Source organism: Idiotropiscis lumnitzeri, chromosome 5, assembly GCF_059441095.1.
Source record: "Idiotropiscis lumnitzeri isolate Australia: NSW breed Sydney's pygmy pipehorse chromosome 5, RoL_Ilum_1.0, whole genome shotgun sequence".
In the NCBI taxonomy this organism is placed as follows: domain Eukaryota; kingdom Metazoa; phylum Chordata; class Actinopteri; order Syngnathiformes; family Syngnathidae; genus Idiotropiscis; species Idiotropiscis lumnitzeri.
Window position 1 is genome coordinate 9,304,659 of NC_142395.1, and position 15,827 is coordinate 9,320,485.

The 15,827-nt window shown below is 37.6% G+C and overlaps 1 protein-coding gene across 1 annotated transcript in view; it reads left to right on the forward strand.

Moving 5' to 3' along the window:
- Window positions 1-15,827, forward strand: part of map2k5 (mitogen-activated protein kinase kinase 5) — a 41,148-nt gene extending 25,321 nt beyond the window's left edge. The window contains exons 20-22 of the mRNA XM_088296873.1: window positions 4,009-4,070; window positions 4,377-4,422; window positions 14,674-15,827. Of these exons, the coding sequence (XP_088152999.1) occupies window positions 4,009-4,070; window positions 4,377-4,422; window positions 14,674-14,802 (237 nt within the window). The 3' untranslated portion in view covers window positions 14,803-15,827. The remainder of the gene's footprint in view (window positions 1-4,008; window positions 4,071-4,376; window positions 4,423-14,673) is intronic.

Sequence of the window (15,827 nt, forward strand, 5' to 3'; positions counted from 1 at the left end):
ATTATTTTGAGACAGGAACTCTTAAGCACTTGCCTCGTGTGATATATTTTTTTTATATGTAAACAAGTTAAATGATTACTATGTATGTTGTGAAGAACTGAGAGAGTGTATTGTCAGCTAACGGAACGACTGCAATGAATTTATTAACTTAATTACACACTGACTCGTTTGTACTGACTGAAAATTGATGTTTATATTTTAGAATATCACATAAACAGCAGCTCTTTCCAAAACAGGCGAATATTCCATCCATCCATGATCTGTACCGCTTCTCCTCACAGGGGTTGTGGGGGGTGCTGAAGCCTATCCCAGCTATGTTGTTTAAATGCATCCTTTTTATAAAGTTACTGCTAGAAATCATTGAATCAAGTCCTCCGTCTCATGTGTCATATGCAGCTTGAGGAATACAGTACATACCAGGATCCTGCAAAACACACAACAGCATTTCAAATATTATTCATTTGCACCACATACATTATAAAAGGGCAGCGACATAAATTATATAAGGTTATCTATTTTGATAGATTTATGCTAAAAAAGCAACTCATTAAAAAAAAAAAAATTGCACTCAGTCGAGCCACATCAGAAAAGACAGTGAGCATGCACGTTGCCCCTCACTTAATAATGTGTGTTACAAATATTGTCTAGTCATAACCGAACAACATTCAAATAAATCAGTAAGTTCGTGTCAGACTAATTACAATACCTAAAGAATTTTAAATAGTACATAATGTGAAAAATATTTTTGTTGGGACTTTTCTGTTTCATGTGATTTAATTTATTTATTTTTGGGGGTGTGGGGTCTAGACTCTGGTGTTTTGTAACAAGTGCCTTGTACCTTGTTACAGGGTAAATAAATATATATTGATTTTCTTTTTTATTTATGTGTGTATATCTTTAAACGTGTAGAGTTAATTGTGTTTATGTATATATGTGATGTGTTTTAACAAAATCAGGCATATGTTGCAGTGATTAGTTTTGAGTTATTTTTTTAGTTACAGCCCGGACAAAATCGAACCGCAGACACAAAAATGGCCGCGTTACAACGACGACGGTCTTCTTTGCCTTTGAGCAGAAGCAATTGCCGTCATGATCCGGGCACCAGCGAATGTTTTGAATCCAAATATGGATAATCGTCAAATCTAGGCCCTCTTTCTTTAACAAGTCTATTTCTACTTTTAATTTAATGCTTTCATGCACCACAACAATCACGTGGGTGTTAAACGCTCCTCTGTTGAGAGAGAGGAGTCTGTGTTTTGATGGAAAAGTTTTCCATTGAAATACTTTTTAGGTTAAACATCATGTGAATAATCGAATGTTTTGATCACTCCTCGATGTTGTCATTTCATGCAACACATGATTTGACACGTCACTTCGGTCCGTGACGAGCAGTCTGCTTGCGTGGGAGAGTTCTAACACCACAAATTGATACTTTCTGCTTTTTTTAAGTGGGATGAAAATCAAATCAAATATGAACACCATTCACCTTGCAGATGGAGGGATTATCGTTTGTTGTTTTCCTTCCAGCCTGGCCCGTAATCTGGGCTGTGCATATTTGGAGTAAAGTGTAAATATTGGACAGTCTGTATAAAGTGTTAATGTAAACATTATGTATTACGTCTTATTATTAAAAAAAAAAAAATGTCAAAATCCATTTTATTTTCTGGATGTGGCCAAATGCATTGGAGATAGAATATCCATGAAAAAAGGCAAATAATCTTACAAAATTATTCAATTAATTAGTAATTTGACCTAATTAAAAGAAAAGTAGCAACAATAAAACAAGCAAACTTTGGCAGATGATACCTCAGGAGATGAATTGTAATCTCAATGGGATCTTCAAAGTTCATTTGGGGTTGAGGCCAAATCACATTTTTCAAACTTCCTCAAATTTGAAAAGATTAATATTTCCGATAATGTCCTTATTTGATGTAAGAATTTACTTCCCAGTGATCTTTTAACACTTTGTTCGGGGTCAATATCTTTTTCCTGAACCCCCTGTCCCACTGAGCGGGGAGCATTTCCGACTGTTGGTGAAGGTAGAAAAATGTGCGTTCGCGTTCGTTCAAGGTCACAATTGTTTGCCAAATGGTTGTCAGACGTTCAGCTGACGTTGGCCTGTACTTTTCTTGTCACAAAGGGATTTTGAACATTTTCATAATGAAACTTTGTCAAGTTTTTGAGGTACTTCCATGCATTACACATCATTTTAAATTCAATTATGTGTAGAATACATTAAGATATTTAGTTTTGGAAACATATGCCCGATCTTGTGAAAACACACAAGTTGCTAAGTGTTTAATGAAATTAGTTTAATTTTCAAAAAGTAATCGACTTTACAAACCATTTTTTGTCACTTCCTGTTGTGAAATCCTACGACTCAAAGCAATGGAATCACACTCATTATGAAACAATTCTCTTGGTATTTGCATTTCAACTGTTTTCTTACTTTCAGTAACATTTTAGATTCAATGTCCTTTCTTAATTTTCATTCCAATTGGTTTAATTTGCGAAGAAAACCCTCCCAAAAGTATCAGATGCTGTGTGTATACATTTTTATGGGACACCCTGTGCGTGTGTGAAAGTTTTTTTGTTAATGTTTTTCGTTAACTCTGTAATTAATTTATTAACGCTTTCAACAATTTCAAAGGCAAATGCAAAATTTTTAAACATGGATGGTAAAGTTAACTAATGAGAATCTTGAAACATATAGTGTTGCGCATGAGTAAATGATTCGTCGCTACCCTAGCCCAGTCGACAGCAAGTGGCAAAATGGCTGCCCCGTGAGATAGCTAAAAACAGATGTATTTGCTTCACAATTCATATTTCACGAACGCAATATTAATCAGATAGCTATTTTTGGACTAGTGGGAGCGCATCGAACATATTATTGTCAATGAAATGTTTTGTTTGACTTCCACTTTAATTCTTCGCAACACTGCTTATTTCCCAGTAACTAATGACACAAAAAGGTAATGAGTGACTTGTTATAATACTTACCACATAAACCCAATATATTATTGTGACTTATTACTTTTGTAACGTGTTACGCCCATCACTGGCTCTAAGCCTTGAAAATTCCTGCCTGTTAATGTAATTATTACATTTTGAATGAAACAACTCTCTCAAAGAAATTGTTTGATTGTAGTGATCTATTGAAAATGTTTTGAGTTGATACCTTGAAACAGAGCTTCTCTGTAGTTGGTCCTAACATCTGCCCTGTCTGCTCTCATTAATGCCCCTCTTTTCCTCTTTGCGTAACGCAAGCACCTCCACTGATCAAGAACTCCCCTCTTTATTTTCAAGCCTGTAATTACTGATCTAATTTTGCCGAGTAATTGCTTCATGGCAATGACATGTATATTTACTCGTACCCTTGTAGCCTTGTTCTCATAGTAGAAGCTTGTTGACAACCGGAGGAATAATTCACATAGATGAGCCACTTTCATCAGCCTGCTTGTCTTTTGTGCTTTTGCCTGTTGCCACATCAAAGCTGCACAGTCTTCATCTCAGCTGGAAACATGAATACATGCATAAGTGTGTGCGTTTGTTTGATATTCTGCAAAAGGTGAATTTGTTAGTAAGTACTGTTGGTGGGCTTAGATGATTTGTCATAACAGCGGCTTTTATTTATTTGATGTGTTGTCATTTATGCACTTTAAAAGGAGGTTTGTAGGATGCAGTGACATTGCGGAAAGAAGCACGTAAACTGCGATAGCTCCCCTTTCGGATGGTGCGGTCGTAGCAAGAGTTTAAGAGGGCCCAAAAAGAACGGCAAACGAATATATAAAAACATTTGTATAGTCAGAATGGAATGAAAGTGCACCTTTTTCACAAGTACCTATTCCCCTCCATTTTTCATTATAATGTATTTTTTTCAACCAAAAAAAGGCAATTTAACCAGTCCATTTGAACAGTAAATTTTAGTTTTTCTTTCTAAACTAACAAACACCAATATTAAAAAATTAATGTAACATTTACCATTTTTTTTGTTATTTATCTTCAAAGGATCCTCCAGTTCTTCCTGCTGGACAGTTCAGCGAGACGTTTGTTCACTTCGTCACTCAGTGGTAAGTCTAATCTTCATACGAGATGTGATTTTCGTCATCTGAATGCATTCACCTCTTCTTTGCAATCTCACGCACATTTTCATTGTTCTCTCCCTGAGGGAATCGTCATAGTTTTCTTTTTAAGAACATGAATTCGTTTTGCTATCTAAATTATGAAATATGACTGCAGTAGCCCGCCTCTCATCCCCATGAGATACATGATATAAAAAATGAGTGCATGAATGGATTAATTTATGGATTGGAACAATAATATTACAAGTGAATATCTTGTATTGAGTAAATTTTCGAAACTGCCTGCTCTTTCAGTATGAGAAGAAACCCCAAAGAGAGACCTGCACCCAATAACTTAATGGTAAGTTAAAACAATTTACTCTACTAAGCAATTGTAACCTTCAAAATAATCACGTTGAGATTCTGTTTAGAAAGTGTTATCAGCGTTTGTCTACTGTTGTACTTTTTGTGATGTTTCCGGGTTCGCAGTCAAGGACCTTTTAAAATCCGTACTGCTATGTGAAAATAACATGAATAAACTTGCTTGTAATGAAAAATGTGACAGAGGTCTGCGAAAAACCTTGAGACTGGTTTAAGGCGCTCTTCAGCAGTAATTTATTAAATTGGCACTTTGTTGATAATTCCGGCCAAAGTACTGTTCAAGAGTTAATTAAATCTATTTTGACCCTGTTTAGCAGATAAAAACAAGTCTTTCAGTGACGTCTTTGCCTCTGTATTTCAGCAGGAGTGTACGTAACACTTTTTGTGTCTTTCTCAAATGAGCGCCAGCGATTGCTGTTTGGTTTTCCAACCCTCCGACCTCATGGATGCACACGCATGCGGCATGTGTCAAACTGAATCGAGACAGGAGTGAATCAGTTCATGAAGTGATTACATTCATTAGCTTCACTCCGAAAAAATGTTAGTTTGAATAAGTCTTAGGCGAATGAGACGACAAATCTCTAGCCCCGTTGAACTCGCTGCTCCCGCCAACCCCAAACAACAACAAAAAAAGAAAATGCAAGCTTTGTGCACAAATGTGCGGTGGCCGATTTAAATGTAGCACAATTTTCAGTGATGCTAGAAATGCGTTATATAGTCATTCTAAAATAAGTACATTTTTAAATCCCGTCAGTATTTAAGAGAATGGCACTTTTCACTCATACATGCTGTTACAGTTTGCACTGGTGCGACCAACTTTAAATAAACAAAACAACAAATAAGATTAGAATGCTTCAGTCTTCTATTGATTTCCATTGTAATCCATTTTAGGTATGTTACTCGTTTAAAACCAGTAAAATCAATCAATTTTCTTTATTATTATTTTTTTTTAAACTTTTCAATAACCCAATTTCTATACAATGGAACATTATATTGAGTCAAATGTCAACAATGTCCATTATTAAAATGGTTCTAACTAAAAACAATATTTAACATTTTTTGCGACAGTACAGCATGGTCTTGTTTGCTGATTAAAACTCATCTCAGCTGGCATATTGGAGTTAGGTATGATGTAACGATTGACAGTGACTGAAGATATACAGTATTTGCAAAATATGTGACTGGAACTAATTTTTTTGCAAGAAGCTGCGGGCGGCTGCTTGCAATCTTAATGAATATTTAACATTTGACATTCCAACCAGGCCTAAGTGACTAGATGGACTGTGTCTGTAATGAAGTAAAATAGCAAAGTAATTTGTTCCCCATCATTATTTTAGATATATGTCAGCTTTTATAGATTGATTGAAAGCCCACATTATTTAAATATTTGTAGCTATTAACTTTTACTACACTGAGGAACTTTTTACTCTTTGAGTTGTCCGGTTTTATTTCAATGCAATATGGTGTCAATATTTAAGGTCTGGCTACGACAAAAGTTGAGTCTATTATAAATAATAAGGCAATTATTAAATCACAAACGTCTGCCTGTTACATGGCTCGAGTAACCTAAGTGACTGGGAATTGAGGTAATCGAAATCGTTTGTGATGACATCTTGCTTGCATCTATGTTGAAGAAAGGCTTGCCAAGTATGGTCTTTCTGAGGCAACGTAGTGTGCTCGATTGAAAATGGACGCGCTTCGAACTTAAATCGCTGCATTCTATTAGTTCACTGCTGGATTTCAGTCAATTATACACACTGTCCTTTTAAATTAAAACAATACCATGAAACTTAATATTTTTGCGCATTTCAAAGGCTGGCATTGTTAAAATTTTTTCAGTTTTATTTGGCTGGAAAAGTTCATGGGGATATGTAGGGGTGCTCGATTTTGAAAAAAATATTAATCACAATTATTTTAGTAATAATTGAATTTATTTTTTTTTTTGGTGGTGGTGGTACAAAACAAAAAAAAATGTATACGTGGAAACAATATTCAGACACATCTAATTTATTCTATCTTAAAATAATTTTAAAAACTGGTGCAAATGTATAATTTTGTGTACGGTTTCCTCGTATAAAGAAACTGCAATGGAGTTTATTTGCTATACACTTCTAAATTGCCTTAGAAGTGTTGCAACATTTAAATAATTTCATTAGAATGCTCAACAACTCAAGTATGCACACTGTAGTATTAGACATCGTCAAATAAGTACTATTTTAACAATGTTATACGTATGATAATATATATTGTATAGAATAATCGTTTTTTATGATCATGCCAATTTTGTTATTGTGGAGTGTTGTAATCCCAATTAATTGCACAGCCCAAGGGATATACAACGATATAGTTGTGCTTATTGACACGAACAGTTTCACTGGCTGCCCATCTTACATTCAATGTTTAGTCATGGTATCCTTATTTGTTGATCCGCTTCACCGGTCATTATGTGCAATCAACATACTCAGTGTTGGTTCTGGCCATCACAGTTCGTTTGGATTTTGCATCTTTTCCCTGCCCAAGTTTGTGTCATTCCTAGTAGATTCTTGCACTTATGATCGGTTCATTCAAGACTAATATTTCCGAGAAAATAATGAAAGCGTATGAATGGGGAAGCGGTCTTCACTTTTTGCAGCTAATTTCGTAAAACTGTGCACAAAAACGTGAGCAGCATTTCTAAATGAAGACATTTGACTGATTAATCCTGATACGTCAATGTGGCTCTTCCGTTGGCGCATGTCACCACCTCTGCACCAGTCAATGAGTAAAGTTTATTAAATCATTTTTTTTCTAAAAAAAAATACACTTATTAGGCTTTCAAAATTGATACAAATGTGGATGTGATTACATTTATTTCTTTAAACAAAAGCAATAACACGTCACATTATCATAGGCCTGTATTCATCTTTCCCTATATTTTCCAAAGGTGCATTACAGCCCAACTCTGGAACCTCAAACGTGCACCGTACAACTTCTCTCATCTTCTCTGCGTCACAATTTGTCCGAACACCTTTAAAGCTAAGAGAAATTTTGCTGTCTGTTTTAAGGCCAAGGACGAGCGACAGTTAGGTCCTCTGAGAGCGATGGAGTGAAGTTTTACGTTGAGGGGACAGAGCATTGAAGGGTGTAAATGTGGAGCTGCTAACAGATAGCAAGTTTGCAGTCTGACACCATAGAGGGCTAAATGGAAACCATCGTCTGACACTCATTGGAAGTGAATGTTTCATGACAAAATCATTTGCTGTTGTTGTTTTGTTTTTTTGTTTTGTTTTCAGTACTTTTTAGGCTGAAGTTAGTTTTCGTGGCCATTCATCAACTTTTAGACAAATGATGCCGCTATGTCTACCACTTTATCCAAAACACGTTTTTGTCATTTAGATGCGTTTTGTTTTTGTTTTTTTTTGTTTGTTTGTTGTTTTTTTTTTTTCTTTGAGCAGATCTGTTTGTCTGATAGATAGATGTCTGGTTTGATTAGAAATGATACTTATGATAATAACACATCAAGCTTACAGTTAAGAGGTTGTGGGTTCAAATCCACCCTTTTTTTTTTGAATGAAGACTATTAATCGCCCGTAGGCATGAATGTGCGTGTGAATGGTTGTCTATTTGTGCCCAGTGATTGGCTGGGGACCAGTTCAGGGTCTACCCTAGTAAGGAAAAGCATTACACAACACCAGACTCAAAAATAATTTAGAATATCAACAACATTCTGGGTTTTGCTCATTATGTTCAGTTCTATTTTACTGTATTCGTAAACTATCAATTCTGAAAAAAAGCAGTCATGGGCTTTTTTTTTTTTTTTTTCAAATAACGCTTCTTGCATTTTACTGTGGCGTTAGCATTGGTGCAGACTTTGTATCTCGTTTCCATCGTGGTGAAGAAGAAGCTGAGCCGAAATGCGGAGCTCTCAATTTACCAGTTGACCTACGTACCTACCCTCACCTATGGTCACGAGCTTTTGCTCATGACCAAAAGAACAAGATACAACAGATACAAGCAGCCGAATTGAGTATCCCTCACAGGGTGTCCGGGCTCTTTCTTCGAGATCGGGTGAGCAGCTCGGTCATCCGGGAGGGGCACTGAGTTAGATCACCTGCTCCTCTGCATTGAGAGAAGCCAGATGAGGTGGCTCGGGCATCCGATTAGAATGCCTCTCGGACACTTGCCTGGTGAGGTGCTCCGGGCATCCCACACGCGGGAAGGTCCTAGGTCAACCCTGGACACTGGTCACCACATGTCTCCCGGCTGGCCTTAGACCACCCCAGGATGGCCCTGAAGTGCCGGACGAAGTGGCTGGGGAGCGGACGTCTGGGCTTTTCTACTCAAACTGCTATCCCCACGAGTTTACGGTGGATAAGCGGAAGTAGATGAATGGGTGGATGTCGTCTTTACACAGGCTTTACACATTTAGCAATACATGTAATTATTGTGTTGTTCACTTTTGTCCTGCCGAGTTTCTCTTTCGTCTACTTTTCCCCCTTAGCTGTATTTTTGTTTTCCTGTAAGCATTTCATTTCATTCTCCCCGCTATGAGCCAAGAGATGTAAGGTAATGGTTGCCTGCCTTTTGTAATGCCAGCATGCTGATTGTCTCTCTCTTTCGCTCCTCTGCCTCATTCACTCTTTCCTCCACACTTCTTACTCTGCCCCATTCCGACAGCCTCCCGAGTCCATTAAAACTCTTTTACCTATTCTATCTGTATGTTAATGTGCCAAACAGCATCGACCTGTTTTGCCTGCGCTACCATTTGCCTTTAGTTTTTATTTTAGCTGCTCCTTTCTACTGGTAGCCAACCTTATCAAATAATAGTTCAGTAAATGCTGAGCAAGTCAACATACTCTCTAGTAATAACGGCATCTTGATTGTATGACCACGTTTTGTAGGTTTGGGCTTGGAGCTCCTAATAAAAACGACCTCTTCTCAAATGATTGCTGTAAGCAAACTGGTTGTAACTTATGGACTGCCGGTCAACTGTGAAAACGGATGCAGATGTCATTTTGTTGGCCGTAAGAACAATGAAAAGTCAGCTCAATCAAATAGTCATTTTTCTGGTATTACTTTATTCTATTTGTAAGAGTCTTTGTCTTTTGAAATGAACATATGATGAGGCGTCTGAAAGGAAAGTGAGTTTTTTTTCTCCTTATACTTATGCATTTTTTATTGTGGACACTCTATACTATAGGCATAAGTTAATGACATTGCTAGATTAAGGAAACTTTCCACTGGCCCGTGTCCAGGAGCTAAACTGGTAGGATTTGATGATCACTGATCCTGTATGAGGTTTCTTGCGTTTGCTTCAAAACACTCTATCCTGCAGTGGCTCAGAAGTGAAAAACATAAGAAATAATGAAAAAAAAAAAACAACAATAAAAATTAACCCTATGACAAAAAACTAATTGCTGCAGCAAATGGGGAAAAAAAGGAAGAAAAAATAGCTAAACGAAAACTGTAAGTGAAAAACACAAAATAAGTAAACTAAACAAAAAAATAAAACAGCAAATGAAAAGCACAAAAATTAATAAGCTACAAAAAATACCCTTTATGTATTTGTTGTCTCCCTCCCACTTGTTCTAAAAAAAAAAATACACAAATGTTATCTTAAAATTCCTTTATTTTCAAATTTATCACCGGTGTATTTTGTCCTTGTGCTTATTTTTGAAGGCCAGAAAAAGCAATGCAAGCATTGAACACAATTACATTGATTGCGATTTGATTGACATGCCATCTCTCGCTCCCGCTTCCCCTCATCATCCCTCATTCCCTAGCCAGCAGCCTTCACACTGCCTTTTAGCACCCTTGTCAATGCAGCCCCCCCATTCTGCTTCTCTATTCAAAGGCGTGCACAGAAACACATTCAACCCCAGAGACACCAGATGAGCCCCTGGTTTTCACAAAAGACTCCCGCCCATGTCTGCCTGTCTCCAGATTAACACATATATTCTCTTTTAAAATACAGTTCAGTACAATACCTCTAATTTACTCAACAGGTTTTTAATCAAATAAACTCACATTTTGCCTTAGTTATCTGTCAACATGAAACATGTTATCATACTATTTCTCATTTATGACAGTCCATTTGAGTTCATGATCATAATTGAAACAAAAAATCCGTAAAATATACAAAATGTAGTGTTTTGCCATATTTCCCCCTCTACCACAAAAACAAAGGCTCTCAATAACGGATAATTGTATATTTCTTTCAATGTGATTTTTTTTCTTCTCAATTGATTGTAAATAAAAATAACTAGGAGTTAAAATATAAACAGATGTTGAAACATGGAATTGGTTTTTTTTTCACCTAAAATTTTCAGATTTTTTTTTCTTCATATTGGGAACGGGGTTGAAGCCTTGCTCCAAGGACACCTCAACAGTGTTAGAAAGGAGACTAGCATCCCATCAGCATCAAGATCGCTTCTTGTTTGTTTGCAGACTCAAACCCTTCGGTTTTGGGCACACCTAAGCTATGCCTACAGATCTTTAAATGGTCCTGTCTTTTTGTGACCAACAACAACTCTCAGTTTGAACATTGTGCGATTACACAGCTGTGCTCTCAGGAATCACAAGGTCAGCATATCATTGCACCTCATTTGGGTTCCTCGTGTGTTGTCAGATGTCTTGCGTCCACCCTGAACTTTCCTGTCAGCACCTTTACTCCAAAATGCTTTCATGTTTGACCCATGGGTTTTTGTTGACAAATATCCCATTCACACATGCTGGTGTGCTGCAACATGGCACTGATGCATAGTTAGTCACGCCATTGGAGCCTCATTCAAGTTCTCCTGTCAACTTCTCTCCGTAGTTGCCTGAAGCCATTTTCATTTAGTTGCATACGACACGGATGTAACTCGATTTTGTTCGCCAGGTGGAAGACACCGTAGTCTCTATGATTAACCAGCAGTTGTAAAGTTATACTGGAGTGTAATTTCAGTAAATATGTGTGTGAAAACTGTTCTGTGTATGTAAGTATATGTACCAAAAAACAACAGAACCAAGCAACCGACCACAATGTAACAAAACTTGCCACAAGCTCTTTTGAAATTTTAAACAGAATATTAATCACACTGTTATGATACCGTTAATTAACCTTCAATTTAACACACGAAGGTTGCGGAGCCCAATTATGACATTAACATTTGATCTGCAATTGCCAGGACTGTGATGCCACAGGTGCATGACGATGTTAAAAAAAACATTTTAGCCTTGTTTTGTAACCCTCCAGTTGTTAGTTTCAATACTGCAGCTAACGACCGACGTGCATCTTCATTGTCACGGATGGAGCACTGTGAGAAGTGCTCCAGTGATAGTTGCTGCAAAGCAGTCGGAAAAAAAATTATTTACCCAAATTTACTTGTGCTCAGCTATACCACTCAGAGTTGTTAGTTGTTTTTGCGCTTTTGTTCATTTATTACAAATAAATCCAAAACACAGTTCTTTGTATTTCTTTTTGTGTTATTTTAGTGGCTGTGTCGCATTTAAGCAGAACAAGATGAAAGGTCTTTGTTTAAAATGATCTGCCATTGTGTTAATTGAAATCAAAATTTCTAGTGGTCTCAGTACTTGTTATATGTGAGTACTCAAGAGTTGAGTACTTGAACTGGTGTCGATCTGGAAAAAAAGTGTTATCAAACATCCTTGGGCCAAACACAAATAACCCTCATATCCACACTTAACATTCTAGTATATTGGTTGTTCTCACAAATCAGGGTCCAGGCATGTCATCTGTATTCTGCTATGAATGAATAAAAATAGTTCACTCAGCGCCTTGTTCAGTCGATTTTTGAACGTCAAAGTCTATTCAATGGTAAAGTTTACATACAAAATTTTGGGTCAGTATTTGTTCATGTGACAATGTGATTATACTCACACGCTGTCCTGCTTATGTAGTGTTGTTACGCATAAATTCTGTTTTCAAGTTCAATATGTCACACAAAGTATGAGCTCTCTGGTGAATCTAAGCTTCCCTGAAGTCCCGTCTGAAAGTAGCAACGAAATCCAAAAAGCTAACACTGACCACACTTGATAAAACTGAGAGTAACTCCATCATATCAATTTGCAAAAAAATACCGCAGGCGATTTCTTCAAACCCGCAATTGCAGAGCACATTGTGAATATGTGGAAAATTACTTCTGAGTGGTCAACAGAAGGAATCAATGGGTGTCGTTGATTTGGAAGATCACGGTGAACACCAACGTATCATCTGTTCGCATCGCAAAATGTGAAATGCTTGCCGCTGAACTACGCATCTTTTAAATCATGTTGACTCAGGCTCAAGATTACACAAAAAAAAAAAAATGTGCGTGCAACTAGCGTTAAAAGATACTCTGTTATTATACGGTCACTTCCAGTAGAACTGGAGACCACGCTAGATGGGTAAACTACTCTGTTGTCACAAAATTAGGATGTTGACATTGGATTTTAAAGTGAAACAACAGAAAGATTACACTTTTTTTTGTTGCAGATACCTCATCCCAAAATGCAATGACTGTAACAGAATTTTTTTATGCCGACTGTGTAGCAAGTACTTCATCCATGTAAAGTTCCATCAGACACCGCTGGCCTAGACGAGTCTATTTGTAAACCAGAGGTGGGGAGCTGTGTTAAGGAAGGAAAAAAAAAAAGACTTAGGACTGCTCCTTTATCACCACCATTGAGTAAGAGCGGAATGATAGATGATATGGACGTTCAACACTTTGGGACACCGACAAGTGTCCTCCAGTCCACCCTGTGTCAAATACACGGGGTGGACTGACACGCTTGCGGGCGCACTCACACACAGACACACGCACACACACACGTACAATTTGCACTGATATGTTAGTAATTAACCTCAGACTGTGTTAATCCCAGTTGCCCATTCGAAGAACAACGACGATTTATGAGGTTTCTCACTCCCTTGAAAGTTACAAGTTTATCTAGGATTATCGGGGCTGATAGCACAGTACAACTTTAGCGTTTTTCAAACAAGACTGAACATCGGTATCTTCTCTAGTCCTATTTTGCTGTGCACGGTTTGCTTTTTAGTTACCAACCAGACAATCCAGTCTCCAATAGTGGAAATGAACACTGTACTGATGCACATTGTGTTGTTAACCTGTAATATATAGACGATTTAAAATGATGTTCTGTTACTAAACTGTTTTCAGCCTGTCAAGGAGATCAATAAAGCCAATCATCACAAATGGCCCAACAAGACATTATGATAACAAAGTGTAATCGCTTAGTCTTAAATATTTAAGAGCATTTAATCATCTTCCACTTTGATTTATTTGGGTTATTTTTATTATTATGTGCACTTCCAAGCTGTTAATAGTAAAATTGATCATAAAAGATATTGCACATTGGGACTGACACTACATCAGAAAGAAAAGAGTGTGTATATTTATTGCTCCTTCTGTTCATTTAAGCATCGATGAATAAATCTGATGTTAACAGGAGAAGTATTGTAAGTATTCAAAGCGTTATTTATAGAAATGGTAGCCGCCACCAAACTTTGAGCAAAAGAATGGAGAAAAACCTGCGACGCAAGTTGTATAATTGAGTTTCAACTTATTAAGTGATTGGAATTTGAATTCTGTGGGGTCAACATTTTCAATGTCAAAATAGTTACTTGCTGATTTACATTTTGCGTTTTCCAGAGCTGGGCACTTGACCCCCCGCCATCCGTCCACGCTCTGGATAGACTTCCGGCCTCGACCCTCTGGTCTTATTCATAAAAATTGTCGGGCCCCACCTCCATCTTTGGTTAAACAATCCCTCTTTTAGAAAGTTGTTACCCTACCGCCCCAAAAATGGGTGTCCGACGGGACTATTCAGTCCCCGGGTCAGAGTGCCCAGCACTGGTGGGTTTTTTTGTTGTTCTACCATCGTCTTAACAATTTTGCTCTTTGAATTGTGATCACTGATAGATATTTAGGACTGGTATGTGGGGGAGTGGGGCAGGGCAAAATACTCAGATTATTCCTCTCTTATTGGGATTATTTTTACATTTTAGGTGAGACCCAAAATCAAACAATTAAACTGTTAAAGATTTAAGATGGTTGGGTTTTTTTTCTAAAATGTTTGAACATTTCAGTTAATCTGTGTTGTCATTATATGGTTTTGATTGTATATTGACTTGGTTGCATCCTAACAAAAATGAAAAGGTCTGACTAGTGAGTGCACCGTAACTGAGAAGTACCATATGCACTCATCAAAGTTCTTCATTAATCCTTTTTCTTTTTCCATTTTTTTTTAGGATCATCCCTTCATCGTGCAGTACAACGATGGAAATGCCGAGGTTGTGTCCATGTGGGTTTGTCGCTGTTTGGAAGCAAGGCGAACACAGCAGGCTCAAGGTCATAACTTGCACCTTGATGGACCGTGATATTTCCAGCCTCTCCCATGACCCCTGAACGGCTTCAAGGTCATGCGCTGTACGTCCATCTGCACTCTGCAAACGATTCAGCAGACAAGATTCCCAGCCACCTTTTTGCATCACTTTTGTGCAGTGACAAGAGCTCACCTTCTTTGGACTCACGCTTAAGTTTTGCATTCATTATGAAGAACCCTCCTGGTTGTCTTCTGCTGTCCAACCGGATGAACGAAGATGAAAAGGTGATGCTGAGAGTGATGGTGGTTTTGGCAGTGAATGCTAAGGTGGTTGCTTGTGACTACTTGCCGTGTGTGTACTCCTCTTCCCGGTGGTGTCATTTATCGCTTCAGCAACCAGAACTTGTCTCCACAATAGCAATCTTTTCTGGCAAAATGTTCCAATTTATAATAGCTTTACAAGAGGATCTGCCCACTGGTGTCCCCACTCTTGTTAGTGACAGAAATCAGGGTGTGCTGAACTATTGCAGCTCGAGATCCAAATAGGCAATTCGGCTTCTCCTCTGGAGGAACTTAGGTATAGCGCCATAAGTATTATTAACATCTTACAGGAATATATCGCAGCAGCACAAATCAAAATGCCCATTGCCAAGAATCTGTGCACTTGCTTGACAATCAATTAAAAGCTTTTTATTCTGACAATCGTTGACCCAATAGAAACTTAAGTCCCCTACCGCTCTGGTCCTGATCAGGATCCTCCTTTTCAGAGAGGCTGATCTCAAAGGATGACGGATAAACATGCACCAATGTATTTTAAAAATGCCATACTCAATTGTAAGGACACAGGGTTTCATCATTATTCTTGAAGTATACAAAGAAATCTTGACAAGGAAAGACCAGTCTGCTGCTCTTTTATTTGTTTTTTTTGCTTTTACTGAACACAGGCAGGCTTGAAGTAAAATAAAGAAAAAAACATTCCCCTTTCTTAGAAACAAAACATTGTTGCATTCAAGACACTGCTTTGTCCTGTGGTGCAGCATTCATTGTCTAAAAATAAAGTTGTATTGTGATCACTCAAAA